Below are 25,912 nucleotides of genomic sequence, written 5' to 3' on the forward strand. Positions count from 1 at the left end.
TTAAGCTACATCATATCAGGAAATAATGATTATCCTCCTTATCATCATCATAATTAGAATCGTAATCATAATTTTTAATTATGTTAATGAAAATGACAATAAAATAGTAAATGACAACTACATGCAACTTTTTAGATTTCAATCTTGTCGCTTTTATTTTGAATTTATCTCTGATAAGATATAGCCATTTGTACTCAGTTATAAATGTGAACAAAATGCTTAGTTAAGATTTCAGCGGATGTGAATTAAACGTAATTTTTTGTTATATTGAATAGAGAGATGTCTGTTTGCGTGGTGAAACGCCCAGTGATAAGTACATTAACGGCACGCAATGCGTGTATAAAGGATGCTTTCAGCAAGAATAATAATCTGATTCCATAGTCGTAAACGAAGTGGTCGTGCCGCTTAAATTGGTGTTCATAACCCGCAACACGGAACATTCTATTAAAATAAGTCAAATTAATCACATAAGGGTTAGCGGTTTTGTTTGTTTTTTCCATTCAGATGGAGATCGTTAGAGGTTGTTAAAAATCCAGCGGAAGTGTGCTTTTTATCAATAGAAATTCTCTTAAGAGCGGCCTGTAATTGCTAAACAATATTTAAGGACGCTTACTAATAGTCCACCCTGGTCAGAACTGGCCTAGTTTCCCACGCAACCGTTTTTGTCTCGCCACGCAACGCTCTTCCCAAAGAGGAGCGTTGCGTGACGAGAACTAGCAGGCCAGACCGATCATCTTGAAAATAAAATCCTTTTAGGAGAGTTTTCGCAAAAGACCCAGCACCACCGTGCATAGGGTTAAAAAAAAGAGCAACTCTGCTGGATAGTTCTGATTAATAGTGGAATTCTCTTTTGGAATTAAATGTGCTTGTCTAGCCGGCCAATTCCCACTGTGATAAGCGCCCTAAGTTTTTCGAACCATGGCGACTGTGAAACTGTATTTTTAGTTTGCATTTTGTATTGAGTATTTCAGTTATGCTATCATTGCTTATGTCGCGATCGGTCTTCTATAACAGTGGTAGAGATAACGAAAGGGGGGCTTGGGATTTTCGGTTTTGGCCATTTTTTAGGTCGGTTTTTCGGTTTTTGCACTGAAAACCTTTTTGTTGTCCGTAATGATTCCGGTTTTTTTTGGCAAAAGTACAGCAGGTTAGATTCCTCTGTGGGTCTCTATGCAGTCAGATGTTAGGCTATTTTATATGTTTCTATTTTACAGTCAATCCAGGTTAAACTGCAATGTGGGATTCTGTATTTTTGATTGAGGTTTACAGCTATAGGAGAGCTTTTTACAAACGCAAAATTTCGCCCATTGTCCTCTATTGCTATTCAATCGAAGATCTTTGTAAATTCGCCTAGACGATCGTAGGGCAGATATGCCGGTTTTACTACCATAACATTCATAGATAGTGCTAATACTGTGATGATATTAATATCTAGAATGATGATGTGATATTTTTTAGTCGGCAAAATTGAAGAACAGCTCCCCGAGTCTACCGACAGACGGCCGACAGTCTTTTTGGGGAACTGTTCTTCAAATTTACCGTTTTGTCCCTATGTTCCAGATATAACTAAAACGTTTGGCATCTAGTAATTTTTAGAGCGGTTTTTCGGTTTTCTATACACCCCAACGCCCCCCTCGATAATTGGTAGTAGAAGTGGTTATCAGTGCGGAATATTATTTTTCAGCAAACTAAGGCATATTGATTAGGTCACAAAATGTTGGGCGAACTGAGATATACTTTTTGTCGCCTGTGTCACTGCCTGAATAAACATCATTCCCATATCTTCTTTGGGTTAAAATCCAGCATCGCTTGTGCCGTTTCGCATATGCCACCTAGCCATCCCCATCCCCCTCTTAGAAGTATGCATGATGTTTGACACATGGACATACAGTGGAACCTCGGAACCTCGATATAACGAAGGGCTAAGGGACTGGCAAAATTTGTTCGCTATACCGAGGTTTCGTGGTTATATCTAGGTTCTTTTTGACACATTTCACTATTACTGGGGTAAAGAAAATCGTTCCTTATACCAAGGACTTGGTTATATAGAGGTTCGTTATATCGAGGTTCCACTGTATAACGAAACCTCGGTAAAGCGAACAAATTTTGCCACTTCCTTGGCCCTTCGTTATATCGAGGTTCCACTGTAAAAGACCAGTTTTGATATGATAAAATTCATACTTGGCTGCAAGGCTTGCGGGAATAAAACAAAAGAAATCGTCTGGAGACTTAGCAATGAATAATACATTTCTTTTGTTTTGTTGCCCCAAGCCTCGGAGCCAAGTATGAATTTAAATACATCGAAACTGATCTGTTTAACCCTTTATCCCTAAGAGTGATCAACATCAAGTTTCTCCTTGTAATATCAATGCTTTGTAAAACAGAGTGGTCATGAGAATTACGGACATGATCACCAAAACTTAAACGTGTTTAATGGCCGTTTTAGTTAAGGTGTTTCGATACAGTTTTCGGAGACCATACCGATTTTCCTCAAACGCTTTTGAGGTGCTTTTATCCTTGTCCGGTCGCTATAAAATTTTCTCCACTGACTGATTTTGGATTGAGCTTCTAGGTAAAATCGATATCACCATGACAGCAATTAACAAAAAACTAGATCTAGACCTACTACTGAAAATCCGACACCAGAAACGTAAAGTTTGGTGTTCAGCAAATAAACTCCGTGAGAAGTAAAAGATTCTGTGTTTAAATCAAATAAAACGTAACTATATTTCAAACCTTATATTTTCAATGTATTGCAAACGTAATAATCACATTGAAGAAGCTTTTTTATTTTTTATATTTTATTTTTTTAATAGAAGGTATTAACTACCCTTTACGTTTTTGTCTTTCTGATGTTTGGGCTATTTAACTAGGAGTAACTCCAATTTGTTTAGCTGCCCAGTTCTACAAACAAGCTATTTTCTTTCAGATCAACAGTTTATTTAAGGCTGTGAAAGTTTCGCACTTAGTAAGTTGAACTTCGTAAATATTTCTCTGGTATAGTTAAAAATCTATACTTAGGAGATTTTTTAACACCTTTGATTTCTTATCCTTGGTTAGTCCCGAGCAGCTGAAAAAATCATACATTTTGTCAGCGATGCTCTGATTGTTTATTTTCATCATCTCTATACATTATACTGTACGTAATTGTTCTCGAGTTGGATCGAGTAAAGTTCTGGTCGTGAAAAAGTTCAGTGACAAAGATGAAAGAAGGGGATCACCAACGAGAAAAGACTCTTCTTACTCGATATCAAGAACATAACGCGGAGCATCTCTGGTGCCCGGTGCATTGGCGACTTATAGGGTACGTATTCAGTTATCGAAATCATTCGGAAACAATCCAAAAGTTCTACCTTCTCGGTAGATAGAAAATGAGTTCACCTATAATTCCAAGAATGAATGATCAGGCAAAGGTGACATATTTCTCATGGAATCTAATATTTCATGCTTGAGGATTTTTTGTATTTCTGTGGACATGATCGTTATCTGTACCTTTGGGAGTTAATTAAGTTTAGCCTTTGGTAAGAATGAAAGAGCTTTATGAGTTGTTTCAACTTATAAACCAATGAAATAAGCAAGCTACTGTGAGCCAATAGAAATCAATAAAACTAGGAATTTGATTAACCATCTCTGAGAAAAAAAGCGCATTTTCACCAATCCCTCCTTTCTGGAACCGTTTTTTGCCAATTATCATTTAAATAGCTAAAGATCAGATTTGCCACTCTTGTTGCCTATGGATGTAATAAAGCTTCACTTTTGTTTTTGGCGCTTGTGCATAAAGCAAAATTTGGAATTTTTTGCGAATCTATTTCGATCCTTCTTTCTTGGTCTCTATCTTTCCTTTCCTTACCTTCCCTATTTCTAGATTTGTTGCCCATTTTATCGTCTTTCTTTACCATGGAATTGTGACTGGCTAACCTTCTAGGATAGGGGAAAATATTTTTTGGAAAGACTAGAAGGTGATCACCGAAATTGGTAGTGGACTTTGTCCCTAAATTTTAGTCATTTTACTGGGTTTTTGTGTATAACTCTAACAGGATTGGTCAGAGTTTACAAATTGAGGCATCTTTTCAAAGTTCTATCCTCCTTGAATACGTTCCATCGGCCCAGACGCGCATAATCTGCGTTGTTCATATTGAACCGAATTGACCCGATCCGTAGCCAGGGGAATTAATTGGCACTGGTTCAACTCTTGCAGGTTCGGACGGAAGTGGAATCCCGCAGAATTACACGACATCCCACCGACATGATATGGTCTTTGCAACCTACATAGCACAAATTAAAAAATTAAAAAGGAGAAACGATCTACTCACGTGGCTGCATGGAGGAACCAACTGCGACCTGCAGAGATTTTAGAAAACAGTTTGGCGCAGTGGACTTTGGGTACCCCAAGTGGCATAACATAAGTGATGGGTAATTGCGATATGCGGATGAAAGGAATGAAGAAGACAAAGGGACGAACTTCCATACAAGACCTTGAGAACAGTCTGGAAAGCATAATGCCGTCAGGATGGACTTTGTCGAAACTTGAAAGAAAAGGCTCACCAAACAGCAGAGGATCAATGGAATTTGACTTTATATCACTTAACTTAGAACTCTTACTGTGTTTGCAGCACCAACGTTCTTTATTGTTATTATAATTGTTATTATTATTATTATTATTATTATTATTATTATTATTATTATTATTATTATTATTATTAAAGGTTTTGATTACATTATAAATAACATATTTATTATGTACTATAGGTTAAAAAATTACGGTTACTTTAAACAAAACGCCGCTAACCTATCGTGCGCACTCCATTTATCTTGGAACAGATATTAACAAGTGCCTGGTCAATAACGGTGGATGTAGTCATTACTGCAAGAAATGGGGTTCTATCTATGTCTGTACCTGCCCCGCTGGTTATGAAGTGGATTCTTCAGATAAGAATTGCATTGGTAACAAAATGACAAGTTTCAATAATTCATTTTCAATTTTTGGGTCGCGCTTTGTTTACTTCTTCAGTTCTAGTTGCTGTATTTCCACCCTGCCAGCAGATTGTTCTTCCTCTAGCTCGATTTTGGCTTACCCGAGAATTGTTTTGCATGAATCGAGTAAGATCTTTGTTGAACATTCGCTGCATTTTGCTCGGAAACAGTCTCGAACCCGGGCCTCATATAGCCGTGCACGTGGTACAGCGGGCTCAGTTATGACCATCGGTTTACCATTAAACGGATGCTTGCACTCGGAAAACCAGTTTGACGAGAGAAAACAAGATTGACTTGTCCAGAAATTGGGCTGCGGTGACTTCAAAGGCTTGACGCGATTCCTCATGCCAGTCTAGAAGGCTCTGCCCGCAGAGTGCTGCATTTTAATCACAGGTCATAAGAACTTAAATATCTCTTGTTCGCTTGTTTGTTTCAACTTCTGCTACGCTGTTTGAATGAAATTGGAAGCTCTAAACAAATTAGAGCACTGTTTAATTGTCAGCCGGAGACTTTTGTTGTGGACCAAGTGGTTTATCTAGCGATTAAAGGTTCCTTCGATCTTCCTAAAATAACCGAGACTAGGAAAGAATGGGTTGCGTAACTTATTTCATAAAAAGAGAAAAACGGAAACTTGGTAACTGCAGGATTTTATTTTTCCAACCTTACCGCTGACTAATACGCGAAGTGAAAAATGATTTTTTTCCATTTAATTTTAACAGACAGAGATGAGTGCGCACTCGCCAATGGAGGATGCGAACACAGTTGTTCAAATGCTGATGGAAGCTACACTTGTTCGTGTAATAGTGGATTTAAGCTGAACGCTAACGGTTTAACCTGTGAAGGTGAACAGAAATCTCGCACCCTCGTCATAATCTGTTTTAAAGTTTGAATCTCAGTATGAGACCAGTGCTATTCTTCTGTTAAATTAAAGCTTTCGGGGCTTTGTCAGTTTTTCTTTGACTTTTTTATCTATTCAGTTTTAGTTATTTTATTCACAACCATACACATTTTATCGTGTTTATGTTTTTGAATCATACTTTGTTTTATTTCTTGAATGTGTTTTAAGAGAAAGTGTTCATTGAAACGAGATGTTGGTTAACCGAGTGGCCCGCCCTTTGTATGAAAAGATTAATTTTTGCTAATCAATAGATACGTATTGGTGAAATTTAGTGATTTGTGGTTGCTAAGGTACGATTTATGACATTCAAATCATGGTGGAATATGAATTTGCAGGTTTAAAGTAAATTAAAAATATTTTTTTCCATTTGAAGATATTGATGAATGCAAGGATGGTTCAGCCATGTGTGACCCAGAGAGCACTATTTGTGTAAACCTTGTTCCCTCATATAAGTGTATTTGCAAGATCGGATATACCACGATGTACTACAGTGACTCAACTCCTGATGCCTACAACTGCAAAGGTACTGGGGTAAAAAATACCTTTTTTCTGTCAGTTGGCAAGATCCCATCACACTGGACGTTCCATTGCTCGTTGGTCGTTCCGTCTATTTTTACTTCACTTGCCCAGAAACGTCCGCATAATCCAACATGGCGGTTTATCTTCATAAAAAGATACTCCTTGACTATTTGACTTCCAAGTTTTTTAGGCCTTGTTCGAAAGTGTATAGTGTTATCCACTGAAATGTTCTCTATCTAAGGAATATTGCAATTTGCTTTCCAGTGACGCTTTTCGAGAGACAGATCCCTTAAAAGAAAGAGGAAAATTGGGAGTTTATAAACAACTCAATTATTTCCCGATTTGCCATGTATTCTCCACCATTTGAAAGAGTCCTTGGCACGAAGTTATATACCATGTCCAAGATGAAGCCGGAAAGCACAGCAAAACAAATGCGATGTTTACTTACTGCGGTCTAAAATAGGGGTTAACTAGCCACCAAATATACCCTTTCTAAATCCGATTGTGAAAGTGAGGGCGTTTTATATTTAGCGGTAGGAACGCTGTTATCCATTCCGCTTTCCAAACAAATACCATGAGACTATCAGCGGATGAAGCTACTTAAGCAAAACGGGAGCAAAAGCTTCACTTTGTTTTGGTAAGATTGTCTTTGCCACAGGGTTGATACGGGGGTTATTCCAGAGGCGCGGCAGTGACTCTCACAACCAAATAAGTACTATGTTAATATACTTTATTTCTGAGTGACTTACTCTTTCACTTCAGAATTCTTCATTTACTTAGCAAAGTCCTTCCTCAAGTTAACCTTCTTCTTGGTAGTTCTCTTTCTTCCTCTTTTTCTATAACTGCTTACTCCTTCTTCTAAAAGCTTACTTTTCAACAGCTCTCTATTTATTTGTTTGGTTGTCCATACGGTTTAATAATAATGCGTAGGATACAATTACGTTCTAATTAGCATACGATTAATTCGTAACCTAAAATTTCTTTGAAAAGCTTTTCTTCAGTTCTGGAGCAGGATAACTACTAAGGAAAACTAACTAAGTAAAGTTCAGTAAAAGAAACACACTTTTGCACAGTTACTTTAAAGTTGTTTGGACCTTTTAAAGGTAAAACTCAAAGATACAAGCTTCGTTAATGGTAAACAAAGGACGACTCCCATATTCATAAATGTGGAAACAAGATAAATAGATGGGACAAAACTTCCTACCTTTAATTAATGAATACCTAAAAACGGAAGATTTTGTCAACAAACACTAGCCTTAAAACTCAAGTTTCTTCGTAAATTACTTAAAGTGTCCATTAAAAGATAAGTATTTTCCGAGGGACATCAAGTCAGGAGACATGATGTCCCATTCTCAAAAACCTTATTTACTCACGAACACACGAAATGAGAAAGTCTTAACTTAAGCTCATTTCAAACATCGTGCTACAGCCGTACCAAGCTGGCTCGACTGTAGCACGACACTAGTACGACTTGGTTTCAGATTAATTCAGTCGAATAGAACGGCTGTTGCCGAAAACAAAACACAAAAAAGTAGAAACGGTTTAGCAAACTTTTAAATGTATTCTAATGTATGTATAATTTATGAATTGAGTTTGGCACGGCGGTAACACGACGTTTGAAACGGGCCTTAGTTACAATCCTAAAGTCATGGAATGCAGAAAGAGCGATTTTAAGGTACATGCGGGTATAGATGGGAGTTACCCTTGGTTAGTAACTAACTAAAGAATGACGCACATGTTCTGATTCCGTGCGAGATGCAGGGAAGCACACTTTTTAACATTTGTTCTTCTAAATAAAGAGTTTATTAGCAAATTTGCTTTTTATCTTATTTCATACTTATTAATGAACAGTGAAAATGTTCCGGAATCTAAAAAGCTTCCTACAACGATATATGTCAATATTCATTTCAACTTGATCAAATAAAATTTGTCAGCAATCAATCAAGATCACTTTTCATGCTTCACTTTTTTATATTTTAAATGTTGTTTATTAGTATTATGTTTGACTTATTCCGTAAGGGATACATTTGGCTAAATCGGGTGAAAAATCGGTTTCCCTTTAAAGACCATTGGGAAGATATATAGGACTTCCATTAGCTTATAATTTTTTTGATAAATCGAGGAGATAAGTCCCGTGACAGGGTAATCAGTTTAACTACTGTCACTTGCTCCCCTCTTAAAATAAAGTCTATTAATTGACTGATTGATTGATTTGCGAAACTAATTGTTGTATAAACTTTACGGCTGAATCTAATATAGTGTCATTGTTATCTGACTGTAGCTAAGACCTGTCCAGCCCTGATTGAAGTTCCAGGAACCAGCGTTTCTCCCAGCTCATGCTTGCAAGATGAAGGCAGCTTTTTTGGTGATGTGTGCACATTCAGTTGTAAACCTGGTTATGAACTACCCAGTCGCCTGAACACTCTGAGTTGCCTTTCGACCGGAAGTTGGAATGGCTCCGTAGTCAACTGCAGAAGTAAGTAACCCCTGAACTAAGCAAATTAAAGTCACAATGAGCTATTGAACTTTGTAAATGAATTATGAAATAAGGATGGCAATGTTCTAGTTTTCAGTTTAGTACCATCACGTCCAAAAATGCATCTGTGTTGTGCTGGCTTTAGAAGCATAAACCAAGAAACTTTCCTCCACAACAAATACAACTTAGAAGCCTATGATGCAGGTCTGACGACAGGTGACCTTAACGAGCTGGTGTTGAAACAATTTATGAAATTCTTTGGGTGGTTACGGATTCCATTGTGACTCGACTGCGGTTTCGATCGCGAGGACCTGAAAAAGTTATTGGTTGAGGCTGAGTATGATTTGAAGAATTATGCAGATCGGGGCTAGTGTTATCCTCCAAGGCCAACATCCTTCGAGATCTGCATAATTCTTCATATAGTACGAAAGCCGAATCTAATAATTAGGTTATTATTCATTCTAAAAATTTCATACTTTTTACCTCGATGATCATTTGTCTTTTCCTCGAAAAAGACATAAAGGAATGTGTGGTTTAGCAGATATTCTTCAAATAGCAGTTGTTATCCGTCGAGTTGTATTTTTTCTGTTTTTGCTATGTTTGTAGGCTGTATTTCGACTATTTCTTTTTCGCAAGCAAAACGCACATAGTTTTCCGCCATTTTCCCCAGCTCTACAAAATGGCTCAGCGAACGTAACGTCACGTCTCCAGGGCGTGTATGCTGCCCTCCCTTTTCTTGGTGATATCCTGTATTATTGATATCACAACGTCTTTCGATTTTGGTCAGTGCTCGCTAGATATTGCTGTTGATGACATTGTTAAGTAGCCAAAGTAGTAGTGAAGATTGTTTTTGCAGCTGTTTTGTGACTTACCTTTTAATGAGAGCGTTGTAAAAGTTTTGCTTTATGATTTCTTTAACCAGGAATTAGTTGTCCGAGGCTGGCTCCCCCTTCTAATGGCGATGTTGTTCCAGAAACTTGCAAGGCAGATGGGCACATTTACAACGAGACATGCCATTACACATGTTCATCTGGCTATCAGTTGTCAGGGGTAACGAAGACAACGTGCCAAAGTGACGGGCAATGGGACGAAGAAGAGGGACCTACGTGCCAGAAAGGTAATAAAAGCCAGAATCGATGTATATTGGGGGAATCTTAGCTTGCCAATGTTGCTTCATGAGTCTATTCTCTATCCCTATTTCCTACCAGGCTATAAATACAAAAGCCATAACAAAAATTACCCATTTACATAGGTGACTCCCTGGTTACCTTTAGATACAGATTTTGTTAAAACGGAATTCTAAGAACCACCACCACCACCACCAACTACAACAAGCTCTATTGGCATGGCCATACAGGTGACCATACATGTACATACAGCATAGCAAAATCTATATATATTTTAAAAAGGTGGGGGGTGATTTCTATATTAGACGGCAATTAAGTTACTTCTAGTATACTTTTATCCAAATAAATTCTTTGGCAAGAAGTTAATCTTCCCCATTGAGGCATATTTTTCACCATGGGTGGTTGTTGTTGTTGTTTTTTTTTTCCATTTCTTTTCTTTTTCCATATAAAAAAGAGAAAGCGCTGATAAACACACATTTTTATCAGTAAGATCCTTTTGGATGAATTTACCTTGGTAATGATAATAATACTGTGCGACAATCACTTTACCGTGGTTTCCACTCTCGCGTACTTTTTTTACCTGCGTAATTGAAAATAAACGAAATGTATGGAAGGCACGCGGGACCTTACATTCATTGCCTCTATTTTATTTACGCAAGTAAAGACTACGTAACGGTGGAAATCCACGCTAGAAAGTATATTGTGAGGTTAACGCATTTCTTTCGCGTACAGTCTTCCTGGATCCTTGGATCACGTGCCCAGATAACGTGGTGGTGACTCTCTCTCCCGGCGCAAACACCTCCGATGTCTCCGCCTTATTAGAGAGCCCACTATCCAATCAGCCAGCGGAGAGGATAACAGTCAAACCATTGCAATACAGAAATAGTAAAATCTTCCCAGCGGGTTCAACGACTTTGACCTACACTGCTAAAAACCAAAATGGAAAGAGAGCAAAATGCAAGGTCGCTGTTATCGTTCAAGGTATCCAATGACCATATCCTTGTTGTCATGCATCACTGTACGACAGTCAGAATTTCAACCTACCCTTTAGAAAATGCGTGGGAGGGGTGGGTAGATGGAAAACCCCTAGGTCGAGGTTACAAGAATTTCCACAAATGAGAGCTGTTTTTCTTTAATCCTCCCTGGAGAATTGTGGTGTTTTTGAGTAAAATGAAATCGCACTGAAAGTATGGTCAATTTTTAGTGACAATCGTTTCAGTAAAAAAAAGCCGTTTCAGTCTAAGCAGTATAGAGAATGTTTGTTACATAAAGTATAACGGCCCTAGTTGCTACTAATTCAAGAGCCCAGGGGTAGAGAGGATGAACTTGTAAACAGAACGTCTAAGGTTCAACTTTGTTGGAAGACCGCGGATTTTTTCCGCCTGTGTCACTGACTGAATTATAGCGTCATTTTCTACAGAGCGTTGAATAGAACATATTCAATGATTCGTTTTTCCTTTAATCGAGGAAATTGAAAACAATTGGGGAAACGTTTCCAGTTTTGAAAATTTCTAAGAGCAATTTGCCAACCGTAAAAACGTACCTCTACTTGTTTATGGTGGTGGGCCTTTGCTTTCCCAGCCTCAAATGCACCTGCCGTTTCGGACTTTCTGACCTTACACCAATGAGTTGATATAGAACTTAACACCTAATATAATTGCAAAGAGATTTGACCCATTGGTTGGACTATTGCCTTATTTCTTATATTAGTTTCATTCTTTTTTTTCAATTCCAAACTAGAGGGATTGACAGAGTTTAAAAAATGCACTTTGTTTGTATGAGTGTCACTGTATTTAGCACGAAAGGTCTAATTGGGTACACTACTTTTACGTCTCCTACTGGAGACGTAACTGCCATTTTAAGTGGTCATCCGAGCCACGGGAAGGTCTAGCCGATTGAAGTGCAAAGGGTCTCTCAGTACCTTCGAGTATTTGTCCGAGCCCAGCGATCGAATCCACGACCTCCCGCTCTGCAGTCAAGCGCTCTAATGACTGAGCTAATCCTGCCGCTTCCAATTTATAGATTTCTTTTTGACTTATGCCTTTTCCTTTCTTACTTGCAACAGACAAAGAGAAACCAGCGTTTTCTACCTGCCCAAGAAACATCTACGTAACAACTACAGAGAACTTCAAAGTTGTACACTGGACACCCCCCACGTTTACTGATAACGTCAGAGTGATTAGGGTGACGTCCAGGAAAAATCCAGGCGATGTATTCCACCTTTTCTCAACTATTGTGAGTTACACTGCCTACGATCAGGCGAAAAATACAGAAACGTGTTCATTCACCGTTAATGTCAAGACTAAGTTTGTGTGATTCTTTTCATTTTGTAGAGCATTTTCTAGTTAAAAGTCATAGTACAATTTTATGTTAACTTCGCTTTAAGCTTGTACATGTACCTCTACACTCTGTAATCTATTAAAAAACCAATGTCTAATCTTAGACTTGCTTTCGTCTTCTTGTTCCTCTCTTATTGTTTTCCTTTGCTGAAACATATTAGCTTGCAAAGTTAAAAATTGTATCCCAAATTAAAGTATTTGTCACAACAAATTCATCTCACTGTTAACCCAGACTCATACCCAGTCGCTATTTAAGTGTTTTTTGGGATGAGAGAAGATTGGGGATTAGGTTGAGGCGCGTGCGGGGTATCATGGGAAGGGAAGAAGGAAAAAAAAAGCTTCCTTCTTCCCTTCCAATGAGACCCCGCGCGCGCCTCAACCTAATCCCCAATCTTCTTTCATCCCAAAAAACACTTAAATAGCGACTGGGTACGAGTCTGCTGTTAACCTAAGACGTAATAGGGACCTTAAGTAACAAGAATGTTGATGTCCCGGATGTCACTAATGGCAACCGGAAGTTGTTATTTTATCTCTTTCAGTGCTCTGACTCGCCAAGTTCGTACAGCGGGAGTTAAAACAAAGGCATTCAGATTCGTTGTGTAAAACAGAAGTGTTCCATCGAGCGAGATATCAATCTTCCGGTTGCTATTCATGGCCTCCAGGGCTTCAGCGTTCTCGTTGCTCATATTTTCAAAACTCGCCAATATTTTTCAAAACCGGTCTTCATGCAAGGTAATTCAAGGCAGTCGTGAATTCTGGATTCCACGCTGTGGATTCAGGTACAGGAATCCAGATCCCTTGTTAGCCGAACTTGGATTCCGGGTTCCAATCGTTAGCGGGATTCCAGATTCCTTGAGCTGCAATTCCGGATTTCACAAGAAAAAATTTCTCGGATTCCGGATTCCACAAGCATAAATTTCCCGTACATGGGGTAATGTTGATAACCAACCACGGATGCCTCTTTGAAAATTATTTTGTATTTGTTTCCTCTGATTTTACCAGAATTAGGATGCGACCTTTCTCCTTCGCCACCAGAAAATGGTGCTTTGACCTGCAGCAATTATGGTGGATCATCATTTTGTACACTCTCCTGTAACGCGAACAAAAAGCTCTTCAAGAACGTTTATTATATACATTGCGAAAAAGGATCAAGTCCAAAATGGAGCGAAATACCTGATTGTGTTGGTAAGTAACGTTTCAGCAACGAACCTTATGTAGTTGCAGCTGTAGTTGATGCTGTCCTTGTTGTCTGTCCAGCTTCGTTCTCCCACCTCGTCAAATTATATTGTTTCATGTTTGTGCACAAGATTTCCACTCGGGTGGTTTGTGTAATTACTACAAGAAACTCCAAAGGAAGTGTTTATATTAATGATAAGTAATTTGCTAGTAGTTGCCAGATCTTACAAAAGTTGCTATACTTGTATCGTAAGTATCTTTTACTGCAGATTCTAGCTTGAAAACAACGGGCCGACCTTTCAAGCTTGACTGTGTTGTGATGTTGTAATCCCGTTTTTATAGTTTGTTTCATTTCAAATGCAGATTATTTAAATCCAGAGGCTGATGGTTCTTGTGAAATCAGTTATGTGAAACAAGGAAGCTTAAATGGGGCGTTTGCGGAAGACATTTGTGGTCAGTGTTATTTTGTTTATTTATTTGCTTGTCTCGTGTTATTTTGGTGGAATTTATTCGTCCATCATTCCATTCAATAACTCTCTATCCACCAATAGAGCGTTTTCATATGACATTACGTCAGCCATCCAAACCAGTCCTATGGGAGTTGAATCCTTTTCTTATGTAAACGCTTTCTTTTTTCCAAAAAATTTACTTAGAAGCTGCCCAAGTAAGTGAAAACGCTCTATATCCATCGGGCTTTCCATCAATCCATCAGTCCTTCTGTCCATCCCTCCCTCCCTCCCTCCCTTCATTCTTTTCTTCACTCCCTTCTTCCTTCCCTCTCTCCTTCATTTCCTCCTTCTCTCCATCTCTCCCTTCTACCCTCCCTCCTTTCCTCCCTCCCTCCCTCCTATTTCCTCCCTCCTTCCCTCCTCCCTTCCTTCCTCCCTTCTTTCCTTCCTTCCTTCCTTCCTTCCTTCCTTCCTTCCTTCCTTCCTTCCTTCCTTCCTTCCTTCCTTCCTTTCACCCTTCCTTCTTTCCCTCCTTTCTTCCGTCCTTCCCTCTTTCCTTCCATTCTTCCATCCCTTCTTCCCTCCGTCGTTCACGCTCTCCCTCCCTTCCCCCTCCCTGCCTCCGTCCCTCGGTCCCTCCATCCCTCCATCCACCCATCTACCTATCCATTATGAAAGGTTCAGGGGAAAAAAAACCTACAAGGTGAATTATTTGAATGTATTTACAGTTAAGTGTCCCAAGGGGATGTATTATAACATTACGACAAAGACTTGTAAGAATTGTGCGACTGGATACATAAGCTCACAAGAGGGTTCACTGGAATGTGAAGCATGCCCTGAAATCAGCTCGACACTGGTGGAGGGATCTAAAAAGTGCACTGGTAAGTTTATCTCCAAGTGTTTGGTGTCAGAGCCTCAACCTACAATTTTGTCTCTATCAATCTAAGCTGCAGACCTTCCTCTCCTTTAAACATCGAAAGTGTACTTCCAGCCAGTGGTGCCATCATTACAAAGGCTATCGTTCATGAAGCCAGGCCGGCAAATATTTTTCCTTTTTACAGTCACTAATGTGTGGGGAAGTAACCGTTTTAGTCGGATAAAGGATGAAAGTGGTTGGGGATACACTATGTTGACTCAGTTTAATCTTTTTTACGCAAATCTTCAGCTACAGAATAATTTGGTATTTGAGTCCGGCGTCTGGTAGGATTAACTCTTTGACTTTGTCCCATGAATATAGCTCAGTGCTTGGCCGGTCACTTGTCGAACTCTGGGTTTGATCTGCCCTCAAATCTTGACCCCTGTGAGCTATGTCCGAAGAATACTTTCCAAAATAAAGTTGGCCAAACGAGTTGTGAGAAATGTCCTTATGGAACCACTACAACTTTGACTGGATCGACATCATTGGTCGACTGTGGAGGTAAGCATTGAGTCCAATCAAGTAGAAGGGGGTGGAGTGACTCTCCAAGACGGGTTGTCCGGTCTTCCTGATAGGGAAAAGTCCTTAACTATGCGCCGACGGGTAGAGGACGGTAGTAATCTCGTACCTAGATCTCTTGTTAACGAAGCCAAGGCGAGATCTGGTCAAGTAAGAAAATTTAATTTTAAATCAGCCACTTAGACTTCAACTGCCTAGATTGTGTGGAAGTGAGTGTTACCAGTTTGACACACTTCGTCGACGAGAGATTAGGATGGTAGAGCTCTTTTAGCGAAGAATTACAGTTTCTTACTGCCTCATGTGATCCCAAAGAATATTTATGGAGAATCACATACCTAGTCGTGTAGAAGATAAAGCAAAGTCAGCATGAATAATTCATGCTCTTCAGAAGAACATTGCTTGTTTTCAAAGTCTCTTGACTTAATCTAATATATTTCGATTTCTGTGGACAATTAGGAGTACCAGTTGTCTCTCGATTTGAACCTAATCCAAGCAATGCCACTGAAAATCAAGCCACCCAGTTTGAATGCTACGGTCATGGCTTGCCTCCTCCAACTTTCACCATCAGGAAGGTGATGCCAGCGCAAGGTTAGTGTGATCAAAACAGCCGTATTTTAGGTTTTTCAACCACAAATGATCCTAGAACTGTTTTGCCGTCGCTAGTAGTCGTTGTTAAGGTCGGTGGTTTCAGGTTGCGAGACTTCTGGGCTGAATGGAGGCTCAGCAGTGGAGAATTCTGTGGTGCAACCGCTATACTGGCCTGCGAAAACAGCCGTTTCTCCTCGCTCCTCGCCTCTGGGGACGTTTCGCGAGGAGGAACGGCTGTTTTCGCAGGCAACTGCCATACAATCCAGTTTAACCTAGCGGTGTCTTACTGTTTATCTATTATTTGCTTGAGTCCATTTAGGTCTTACCTAGCAGTGATTTTGTTACCTCTGCGTCCTGCGTACCCGACGCATAAAAATCCCAAAAGACGCAAAATAATTTGTGGCATGGGTCCCGTAGGACGCAAAGATCGATTGTTTTTTGTAGAATATCCTGTTTGTGTGATTTCTGTGGCTGTTCTTGTGGCTGTTGTTAAAAACACGCTTATTTCTTTTAGTCTTTGTTGTGCTTTACAATAGGAGGAGTACATTTTTATTTCAGTAAACTGCAATACAGAGTTTTGGTGTCTGTCTTCACATTAACTGTGTGGTTACAAAAGACCCAGGAACTCACTGTTTTTTGAACTGGGACTTAACGGTTCTAGACTGGAACTCATAATTTTTCAAAAGATGAGTTCCAGGATTCACCATAACTATTTGTAACAAAATCACCGACCTTGTAGAAATAAATTTGACTGTGTGTTCGTTTTTTAGAGGGTTTCGGCGGCCCTGTAATACAAGACTCACCATAACTATTTGTAACAAAATCACCGACCTCGTAGAAATTATTTTGACTGTGTGTTCGTTTTCAGAGGGTTTCGGCGGCCCTGTAAAACAAGAGTACATTAGTGGACCAGAAGGCAAACGAATCGGTCTCCGCTTTATCATCACCAGAGTCACACAGTACGACAAGGGTGCGTACGAATGCAAAGTAGAGAATAACTTTGGCACTGACCGCAAGTACCTTCATGTCAACGTAGCTTTGGACTTTAACAACGGTTAGTGTGTTAAGATTATTTAAAGATGAACGAACGAAATAAATAAAACTTAAGACAGGGTGGGGTTTCTCAAAGCTGGGTTGAGACAACGCAGGGTTAGTGCGAAATTTGAATTGGCCATTTCTGAGTTCCTAGAACTCGTATGGCCTAAAGTTGACTACACTCATCAGGCAATCTTAGCGAGTGACCGTTAATTTTACATGCTGACAATATATACTTCGTTGCTAAATTACCGTTGACTTTGAATTGGCGATGTATACATATGGTAGTCACCGGTAATTTGGCATGAACGCAGAATTATATTGTCAGCACCCAAAATTAACGGTCACTCGCTAAAATTGCCCGATGAGTGTGGTCCCCCTTAGGCTATACGAAACACAGCTGTAGCAATAAAACAATGTATAACCTTTGAAGCGTGGAACTATCTTCCAATTGCATCTGACGTATGAATATTTAAGCAATAGACCACACTTTCTATGGGTTTACCGGCGTGATAACCCACGCGGGATGTTGGGAGAACACAAGAAAAGCTTGTCAATCACGAGCCTAAGGCCCGTTTCAAACGTCGTGCTACAGTAACTGCCGTGCTAAGCTGGCTCGACTGTAGCTCGACTGCAGCACGACACTAGCACGACTTGGTTTCAGACGTCGAATGTAATTCAGTCGAATGGAACAGCTGCTAAAGTCGAATTCATCATCATCGAATTCGATCAATTTAGTTCGGCACGGCAGTAGCACGACGTTTGAAACGGGCTTAAGGCGAGTGATCTACAAGCTTTTCGAGTGTTCTCCCAACATCGCAAGAGGGTTATCACGCCAGTAAATCCATAGAAATTGCGGTCTATTGCTTTTATAAAATAACTTTTATGTTTTCTATGACTTTACCGGCACAATAACCCATAGGTTTTTAACCAATCAGAATGCAGAATGCGCGTACTATCTTAGTTATTTTATAAATGTTTTTATTTTATAAGGAAAGCGTCGACGTCGCCGCCAAAGTTCGCAATCGCCATAGACCTTTGTTTAAGTGAGGAGTTCAAATGACTTATCGCGGAAGGACACTTAAAGATGAAGTATTATAGAACATGTAACATTATGTAACCTATCCTTGAAACCGAAATAAAAATTTTAAAAATGTCACTTGCGAAGGTGCCTCCTTTTTACTGCGCATACGCTTTGAGTCTCGTTCCTCACGCCGTCTTATAACGGGTCATGTGACTGTCCAGTTTCGAATCTTCTCCACGTCCCGAGATCGATAGAGCTTCTTATGCACCTATCAATGTAAAGCCGGCGGAGGGGGAGGCAGGGCATGGGGTGGGGATTTGATTGTCTTTGTTGGCCCTGGGGTAAGGCATTAGACCAATCTTGTTCTCCCGGGGAGAGGATATTTGAATCTCTCTTCGCCCGACGTGGGCCCGACGTGGGGATGGATTTGACTGCCGACTCGGACGAAAGAGACTGAGACCGAACATATGTTTCCCCACTTCCACGCTTAACGCACGCGACATACGGTCTGGAAAGATCTGGAGATCATGGAAGCCAACGAGAACTATCCAAAGGTGAGTGGATTTTACTGTATTAATCAACTGAACCTTTTAAGATACTGTGGTATCAAAGTAAACGGAAGTAAAGAGAAACCAAGTCGATGCAATTGATCAGCGTATGGCTGACATTCGCTACAATCACCGTATAAATCTTATAAAACTGACTTTCTTTGTACCCTTTACTGAGAACGGTATATTCAAACTTAAAAAATGTGGAGTTTCTACTAAATGTTTCTGCAGTCTATCCAGTGTATTAAAACACGGATTAAATGGTTAAAACGTATAATTGCAGCTTTAACAGGAACATGTATCTTTGGTGATGCAGTAACGTTTATAACTAGAGATTGTAGAGTTTTATTTGGAGATTTTTTTATTGAGCCTTTCTTGGGTCCAGCCTTGGGATGGACAGCAATGTGCAGCCCGGGGTGGGGAAATTTGGTTACAATTGACTGGAATGATTTGCCCATGGGCAGGGAATTTGACGGCAAATTTTTGAAAAATGTCAAATCCCCACCCTATCCCCTTCCCAGCTTATACCCTTAAGATATTGCCCAAGGATAAATGGTTTGTAAATTTAAGTCAAGACTTATACTTAGTCACGAGACTCGATCTCGTACAAGAACGTATTTGAGATCACTGTTACTAACTGTCTTTCGCCACAGATTTTGGGAGGGCGATCGCAGGTTAGCTACTAAGGCCCGAACGTTTCATGAGCCGAACCTATTACATTGAATTAAGTGCATGAAAAATTCGGCGTCTGAAACAATAAGAAACGCCTGTTTCAATTTGGAACGGCTTAGCCGTTCTTTTCGCCTAGGCCGGCCGGGAATTTCGTCTTAGTTCATCTGCAATTAAGGTCGGCGTCTGAAGCAATTCAGCCGGTCTAAATAATTTGGGTAGGCCTCAAGGTGACTCGACCCAGTTTTTTTTAGGGGGTACCATCCTACTTTGAAGCTCTCTGGTATCCCCACCTTTACTTTTATCGTAAGTATAACACATAGAATAGATAACACATAGCTCAATCTACAATATAACATAAAATTTTTGGCGATCTGAGTAAATGTCACGTGGTTATAATGCCACGCCCCTTTAAGGTCTGAGTCGAAAATCTGCTGTTGCCAGCATTTTTTCCTGAAAATCTCTAGGCTACACATAGTGCGCATTAGTGCCTTGCGCTGAACAGAGTTTCACCAAAATCGCAAAGACCCAATTCGAGAAATTCAGCGGTTTCCAAATTTAGGTCATAATTTATGGGAAAATGACAAGCAAACTTTACACGGATTATATCTAATAAACTATGAGATTCATCTCTGTATTTTGGGCATCCTTATAACAGATGGGTCCTTGCAAGTCAGCAGAACAATTTAGGGCCTTGTAAATGCGCGCGATTTCGAGCAAAGCAAACATTTAGAAATTATAGTTTTCGCCATTTGTTGACGTTTGTCGGCGTTTAAGAGTCAATCTCACGAAAAAAGCATTTTCTTAAAAATTCGTAGTTTTTTTTCCTTCAAATTTTTTCAGGGCCACAATTGATTAACTAACTACCCGGACTCTGAATTTCATGGTCATTGAAAAACAGTGACATTACCTTCTATAAGCCCAAACTTGAGTGAAAAAACTTGGTGAAACTCTGTTCAGCGCAAGGCACTAATGCGCACTATGTGTAGCCGAGAGATTTTCACGAAAAAATGCTGGCAACAGCAGATTTTCGACTCAGACCTTAAAGGGGCGTGGCATTATAACCACGTGACATTTACTCCGATCGCCAAAAATTTTATGTTATATTGTAGATTGATCTATATGTTATCCATTCTATGTGTTAGACTTACGATAAAAGTAAAGGTGGGGAAACCAGAGAGCTTCAAAGTAGGATGGTACCCCCCCAAAAAAACTGGGTCGAGTCACCTTAATTCGAATTAGGTTCGGCTCATGAAAGTTCAGCGTCTGAACCGGGCCCAACAGTCAGGTGTCGGTCACGACGTGAGGCTAAACTTAACATTTCTGGCAAACGAAGTGGTTTTGTCAGGGTTCGTCACTGGAACACGCTTTCGTTACCCGAAACGTATTTTTTAGTAGATTTGTATTGGCTAGTAGCCTCTAATTGATTGGCTGGGGACCGGGGTCCTTCGCCTCACTCTAAGTTTAACTACCCAAATGACTATACAAGATGAGTCATCCCGCGCCAGCTTATACAATTAGACTCCAATTTGGCTAGTTTTTTCATTTACAAAAAGTTTCCAGAAAATTCGGTTAGAAGTAGGTAGAACATAACACGAATTTTTGGGTCTTTCCAGTGGAAAATTTCCAAGGGTAACGGAGAGTCAAACTCACCTCTTTAAACAGCAGCTGCAGGTTTTAACGTTTTTTTTTTCGGTAAATTAGACAGGTGTTCAATGGTAAACACAAGTCCCTAACTTTTTAATTTGAACCTATCCTGGGAGTATAAAGCTCTCCATTCTTGCGGGTATATAGAATATATATAAACATTAGTCCAAGCAAGGAACCAATCGGTTCGGGCAAAGAAAAAACAAAACCAAGAAGTGACACCCCAGTGACAGTCAGCTGACAAGCCGCGAGGCTGTCATACTGTTTAGACAAACTCGCGCGGAAAACGCTTGCTACCCAGGATTACCAAAGTAAGGCCCGTAACGTACAATGATTGTAGGTTTTTGAAAGCAAAATGAATGAAATTATGTCTTGTCAGTAGTTTCCGTAGCAGCCGCTTAGCCCAGAGTCACACAACGCTCCTCGTTCCCACCCGTGTACGGGGAGCGTTGCGTGAGTTAGACTGTCCAACTGTCAGTTGAATGTCATCTGATAATCCATCAGAAAACAAACACCACTTGAAGTGAAGTTCATTTCATGATTTGCAATCCGTCGCGTGCAATGTACCGACTTGGTCAATGCATTTAATCTGAATGGTGAGTATAAAAATAATTAGTAATTTTCAATAGCTCATGTATTATGTTTTAATAAGTGAACCATGGAATTTGAATATACCTTTTGATCATTATGCGATCAATCCTTTTCCTTGCAAGATCCTTTGCTCTGCTGGATTTTGAAGACCAAATGGCGAGTAATCTTGACAAGCCATTTGCAAGCAGCGATATTTCCTACTCGAGGACGATTCTTCGCACTATGAACGAGTTTAGGAGGCAAGGAATTCTGTGTGATGTAATTATCACTGTCCGCGGGGGCCGCAAGTATATAGCACATTCTACTGTACTCGCTGCTTCAAGCCAATATTTCCGAAAGTTATTTGCTTTTAATTCCAATACAGAGACACGTTTTCAAGTTCAGGTACTCTGGGTGTATTCTGAAGTTATGGAAGTCATTTTGGATTACATTTACACCGGGAAAATAAACTTAACAGAAGACAATGCCGAGGTCATATTAACCGCTTCAGATTATTTCGTCGTTGAAGGTTTACAAGACGTTGTTGTCGACTTCCTACAAGAACACTTGAATGTTCTCAGTTGCTGTTCAGTTTTATCTCTGGCTGATGACTATTCCTTGCACGTTTTAAAATCTTCGTGCAGTCGTTTCATCAGCAATAACTTTGCTGAGGCCACAAAATCGCAAGCGTTTTTTTGTTTACCAATGAAACTCCTGAAAGAGCTCATCTCAAGAAATGATCTGGTGCTTGCGAGCGAAAAGGACATCTTTTGCGCAGTTGTACGTTGGGTCAATCATAGCTTCGAGAACCGAGCCTCTCATTTTGAAGATCTTTTTTCTTGTATTCGATTGCAAGACATACCAAAAGAGTTTCTCTCATCTACTGTCGTCCATGAAGCGTTGGTTCAAGAGAACGACACGTGCATGGCTCACGTACTGGAGGTGATGAACGTGGGTGATGTAAGTCACGCAAGTACGAACATCAGATCAAATCTGGAGAGTGTTGATGCTGTGGTCTTGTGTGGAGGGACCAGTAGTAAGTATGTAACGCAAAACTTTCAACATACCGCCTGTTTTGTTCCTTCGAGTAACAAATGGCTTGAACTGCCAAATATGCTTTGTGGACAAACTGGTCACGCAACAGCGGTGTGCAACGGTCTACTGTACAGCACTGGTCATCATTCCATTTTCAACCAGGAAACTAGCCGGCTCGTACAGTGCTACGTTTCGGGAGATAGAAAATGGGTAACCTGTGCCTCCATGCCTGTTGGACGTTCCTTTGCAGCTGCGGTCACTCTCCAAGGTCAATTGTACGTCCTGGGTGGAGTCCTCCACAAAGACAACCGCAAGTCGGTTTCCACGGCAGTAAGTCGGTACAATCCAGCAGTCGAAAGGTGGTACGCTGTTACTGGAATGAACTGTGCTCGTCAAGGTTTGTGCGCAGTCGTATTTGAAGGGAGCATCTTTGCCATAGGGGGAAGGGATATTGATGATAATTTCCTATCCACCGTGGAGAGATACGAGCCACAGCAGGATCAATGGGCGTCGATAGGATCTATGGTCAAAAGGCGTGCTTTTGCCTCTGCAACAGTCATTAACGGTAAAGTGTTGGTAATCGGAGGTCGAGAGAATGCACAAGACTCTGGAATTCTCAACTGCTGTGAAACATTTAATACTGCAACTGGTCAATGGAGCCTTGAGCCCTATGGTCTCTGCACTGCTCGCTGCTCTGCAGGAATCTGTGGTGTTGGCAACAAAGTGTTTGTGTTCGGTGGCGAAAGTGAGGATGATGCACTCGATAGTGTGGAGTGCTTGGATGTTCAAGAGCGTCAGTGGTCCATAGTAACTCATATGCCTTTCAACGCTTTTCACATCCAAGCTGAGCTTCTTCGTCTTCCCAAGAACACTGTTTTTAGGCAGTAATCAATGGATGCTGTGTATCCCCATTCACACCAAATACATAGGTTCAGAGTGCACATTTACGTAGTTTAGTTCTGTGCCAGATCTCCTTTTATTATATATAAACAACAATTCTCTATTTTCGAATTCCTCTTCTCAAACTCATTAATAATTCATAAAGAAAATGCAAAGGAAATTGATGTTTAATGAGTGTTTGGAAATCAGATGAAAAACTGCTAATTTTTGCATCCTTTATTTCTCCTTCTAAAATCATTTTGTTTGAGAAGTAATATCAAGCATTCGACACAGTGTTTCATTACCAGATGAAAGATCTCGAAGTTCATCAAAAGTACTTCGCTGAGTGTCGTAATTTCAACTCTCTTCTCATTGTTTTATCTGGTGATGAGACTGCTTCTCATGCTTGATATTTTACATAATACTGTCTGTTTGCCCTTCCCCAACCACCTCAAGTTTGCATAAGTTGTTTTTTTTCAAATACTTTGGGGAATATGCAAAGCTTGTGCAAAATTTGAGGGGGGGGGGAGAACAGAGTTTATTATGAGGGTTTCGAAAATAGTAAATGAAGTCAGGTGAGCTTTCGTGACAAAACATATCTTTATACGTAACAAAAACATTACATTCACAAGTTAAAAGATCACCGTTGCTATGGTTGCATAATAGATTTTGACTGTTGCAGCAAAAAATCGAAATGAAATGGTTTGGTATTTCATTGGTGTTTATGTAACAAAAAGAGTATTAAATAACCGCTTGAAGATACGAAATACCTCTTCTCGCTCGTTTGGTGGTCATGCTAGCATTTTTTATGTTTCTATTTTAGATCATGTATTGTTACGCTAGAGAGCTGTTTCTTTTAAATTTGGTCTTAAGCATGATTTAGTTATTTTATTTCAGTTTTTGAGAGAGAGTCAAACATGAAAATGAATTGGGCTACTAGTTTTTTTGGCCTCACACACAGGCGTTTTTAGCGTTGCTCATCTTTTATCAGCTGGTCTGAGCCAGTCAAATGCTAGAAAATACAATAGGCAGTGCAAACTAGCCAATCAGTGCAAAGTCCTTGTGACAACGCACTAAAAAAAAAGTCTTGTTGGCTGATGGCGGTTCATCGACGAACACTTTTGGCTTCTTGTTGCTGTGAATGTTGTTTTGTTTTTTTGTTTTGTTTTGTTTCAAAAAATTCCTCTGACAGCCAAATTGGACGAGGCCGTATTTTGGCTGTCCTCGGAATTTTTTTCATCCAATTATTTCCAAATTGGATAGCATGTAGTCCAATTACATATGCAAATCCCATGAAAATTAAGTAATCACTCAAATAAGATGCAATCTAAATGAAGTTATAGAGAAGGGGATTGTATGCAGTTTGACATCTCTTTTACAAGGACTGGAGAGCTGTCATGGAGACGTCTCCATAACCAGAGGTTTTATTTAAATGGTCACATGACCATAGTATTAATTAACATGGGGCAAGCCAGGGTCATTTGATAGCGTTTGTAATAATTTTAATATTTAATTGATGGCATCTATCAACTAAAAAGGAATAAGAACCAAGTATATAAAAATTAGAGAGATTTATTGATTTTTCATTTACAGACTACAAATACGCTAACTTATTTATCTAGGAGTTCGAAGAGAACTTCTCCCAAGAACATTTGATGTCTTTTTTTAGTGGATTTTAATTTTCAATTGATACCATTTGTACACTAGGAAGAATTTAAGATCCAGTAAATATAATTTAGATAGATTTACACATAATCATTTACAGACAAATTTTTTTCGCCCTTTTCACTCAAAGGGTAGCCCAAAAACACAATTTGCAAAAAAAAAAACAATTATAAGAAGGAAAAATTGCAAGTCCTAACAAAAATCATGGACAAACCCCTTTGATAAAATACAAATTTGGCAACTATATTAATTTTGAAAAGCGGCTGTTTTTTATAGTCCACAGAGGGTTGTCTTCTATCTAGAACATCACTGAACAATTTTCTTCTTCCCATTTCGCCCAAAAAGGGGGAAAAAAGAAATTTCAAATTTTCAAACAAAAATCACGGATTAACCCCGTTGGAAAAACGCAAATTCTGAGACGTCCTAAAATCGATCGATCAATCGATTGATTTCTATCTAAAACATGACCAAAGTATTTTTTCTTCGTATTATCCTCAAACAGAAAGAATGAAGAAATGTAAAAATTGTCGACCTGTTGATTTTACAGTCTACAAAGGGTTGTAATCTATCTAGAACATCCCCGAACTATTTTCATCTTCGTATTTTGCGCAAAAAGAAAGAATAAAGACATTTCAAACTCTCGACCAAAATCATGAACTGACCCCTTGGAAAAATGCAAACTTTACGACTTTCTGTAATCAACACCCCCAAACTATTTCTCCTCCCCTTTTGAACAAAAAGAAAGAACTGGAAGAAATTTCAACTAACCCCACCTATCACAAAACTTTTTTTTCCTCCTCTTTAGAACAAAACGAAAGAATAAAGAACTTTCAAATTTCCACTAAAACCGTCCACCAAC

At 39.6% G+C, this 25,912-nt stretch overlaps 2 protein-coding genes across 2 annotated transcripts; both read left to right on the forward strand.

Annotated features, from left to right (window-relative positions):
* Window positions 1-4,424: 4,424 nt before the first annotated feature.
* Window positions 4,425-18,169, forward strand: LOC140948182 (uncharacterized). Its single transcript, XM_073397405.1, has 15 exons — window positions 4,425-4,605; window positions 4,807-4,944; window positions 5,694-5,816; window positions 6,246-6,395; window positions 8,673-8,867; window positions 9,790-9,984; window positions 10,727-10,975; window positions 12,060-12,296; window positions 13,336-13,518; window positions 13,873-13,962; window positions 14,687-14,839; window positions 15,196-15,375; window positions 15,850-15,981; window positions 16,850-17,035; window positions 18,010-18,169. Exons 1-15 carry the CDS (start codon window positions 4,425-4,427, stop codon window positions 18,048-18,050), a joined length of 2,433 nt encoding a protein of 810 aa, XP_073253506.1. The 3' UTR covers window positions 18,051-18,169.
* Window positions 18,170-21,206: 3,037 nt separating this feature from the next.
* Window positions 21,207-25,141, forward strand: LOC140948494 (kelch-like protein 7). Its single transcript, XM_073397736.1, has one exon. The coding sequence runs from the start codon at window positions 21,592-21,594 to the stop codon at window positions 23,395-23,397; it is 1,806 nt and encodes a 601-aa protein (XP_073253837.1). The 5' UTR covers window positions 21,207-21,591; the 3' UTR covers window positions 23,398-25,141.
* Window positions 25,142-25,912: the final 771 nt, after the last annotated feature.

Source organism: Porites lutea, chromosome 9 (assembly GCF_958299795.1).
Source record: "Porites lutea chromosome 9, jaPorLute2.1, whole genome shotgun sequence".
NCBI classification, from domain to species: domain Eukaryota; kingdom Metazoa; phylum Cnidaria; class Anthozoa; order Scleractinia; family Poritidae; genus Porites; species Porites lutea.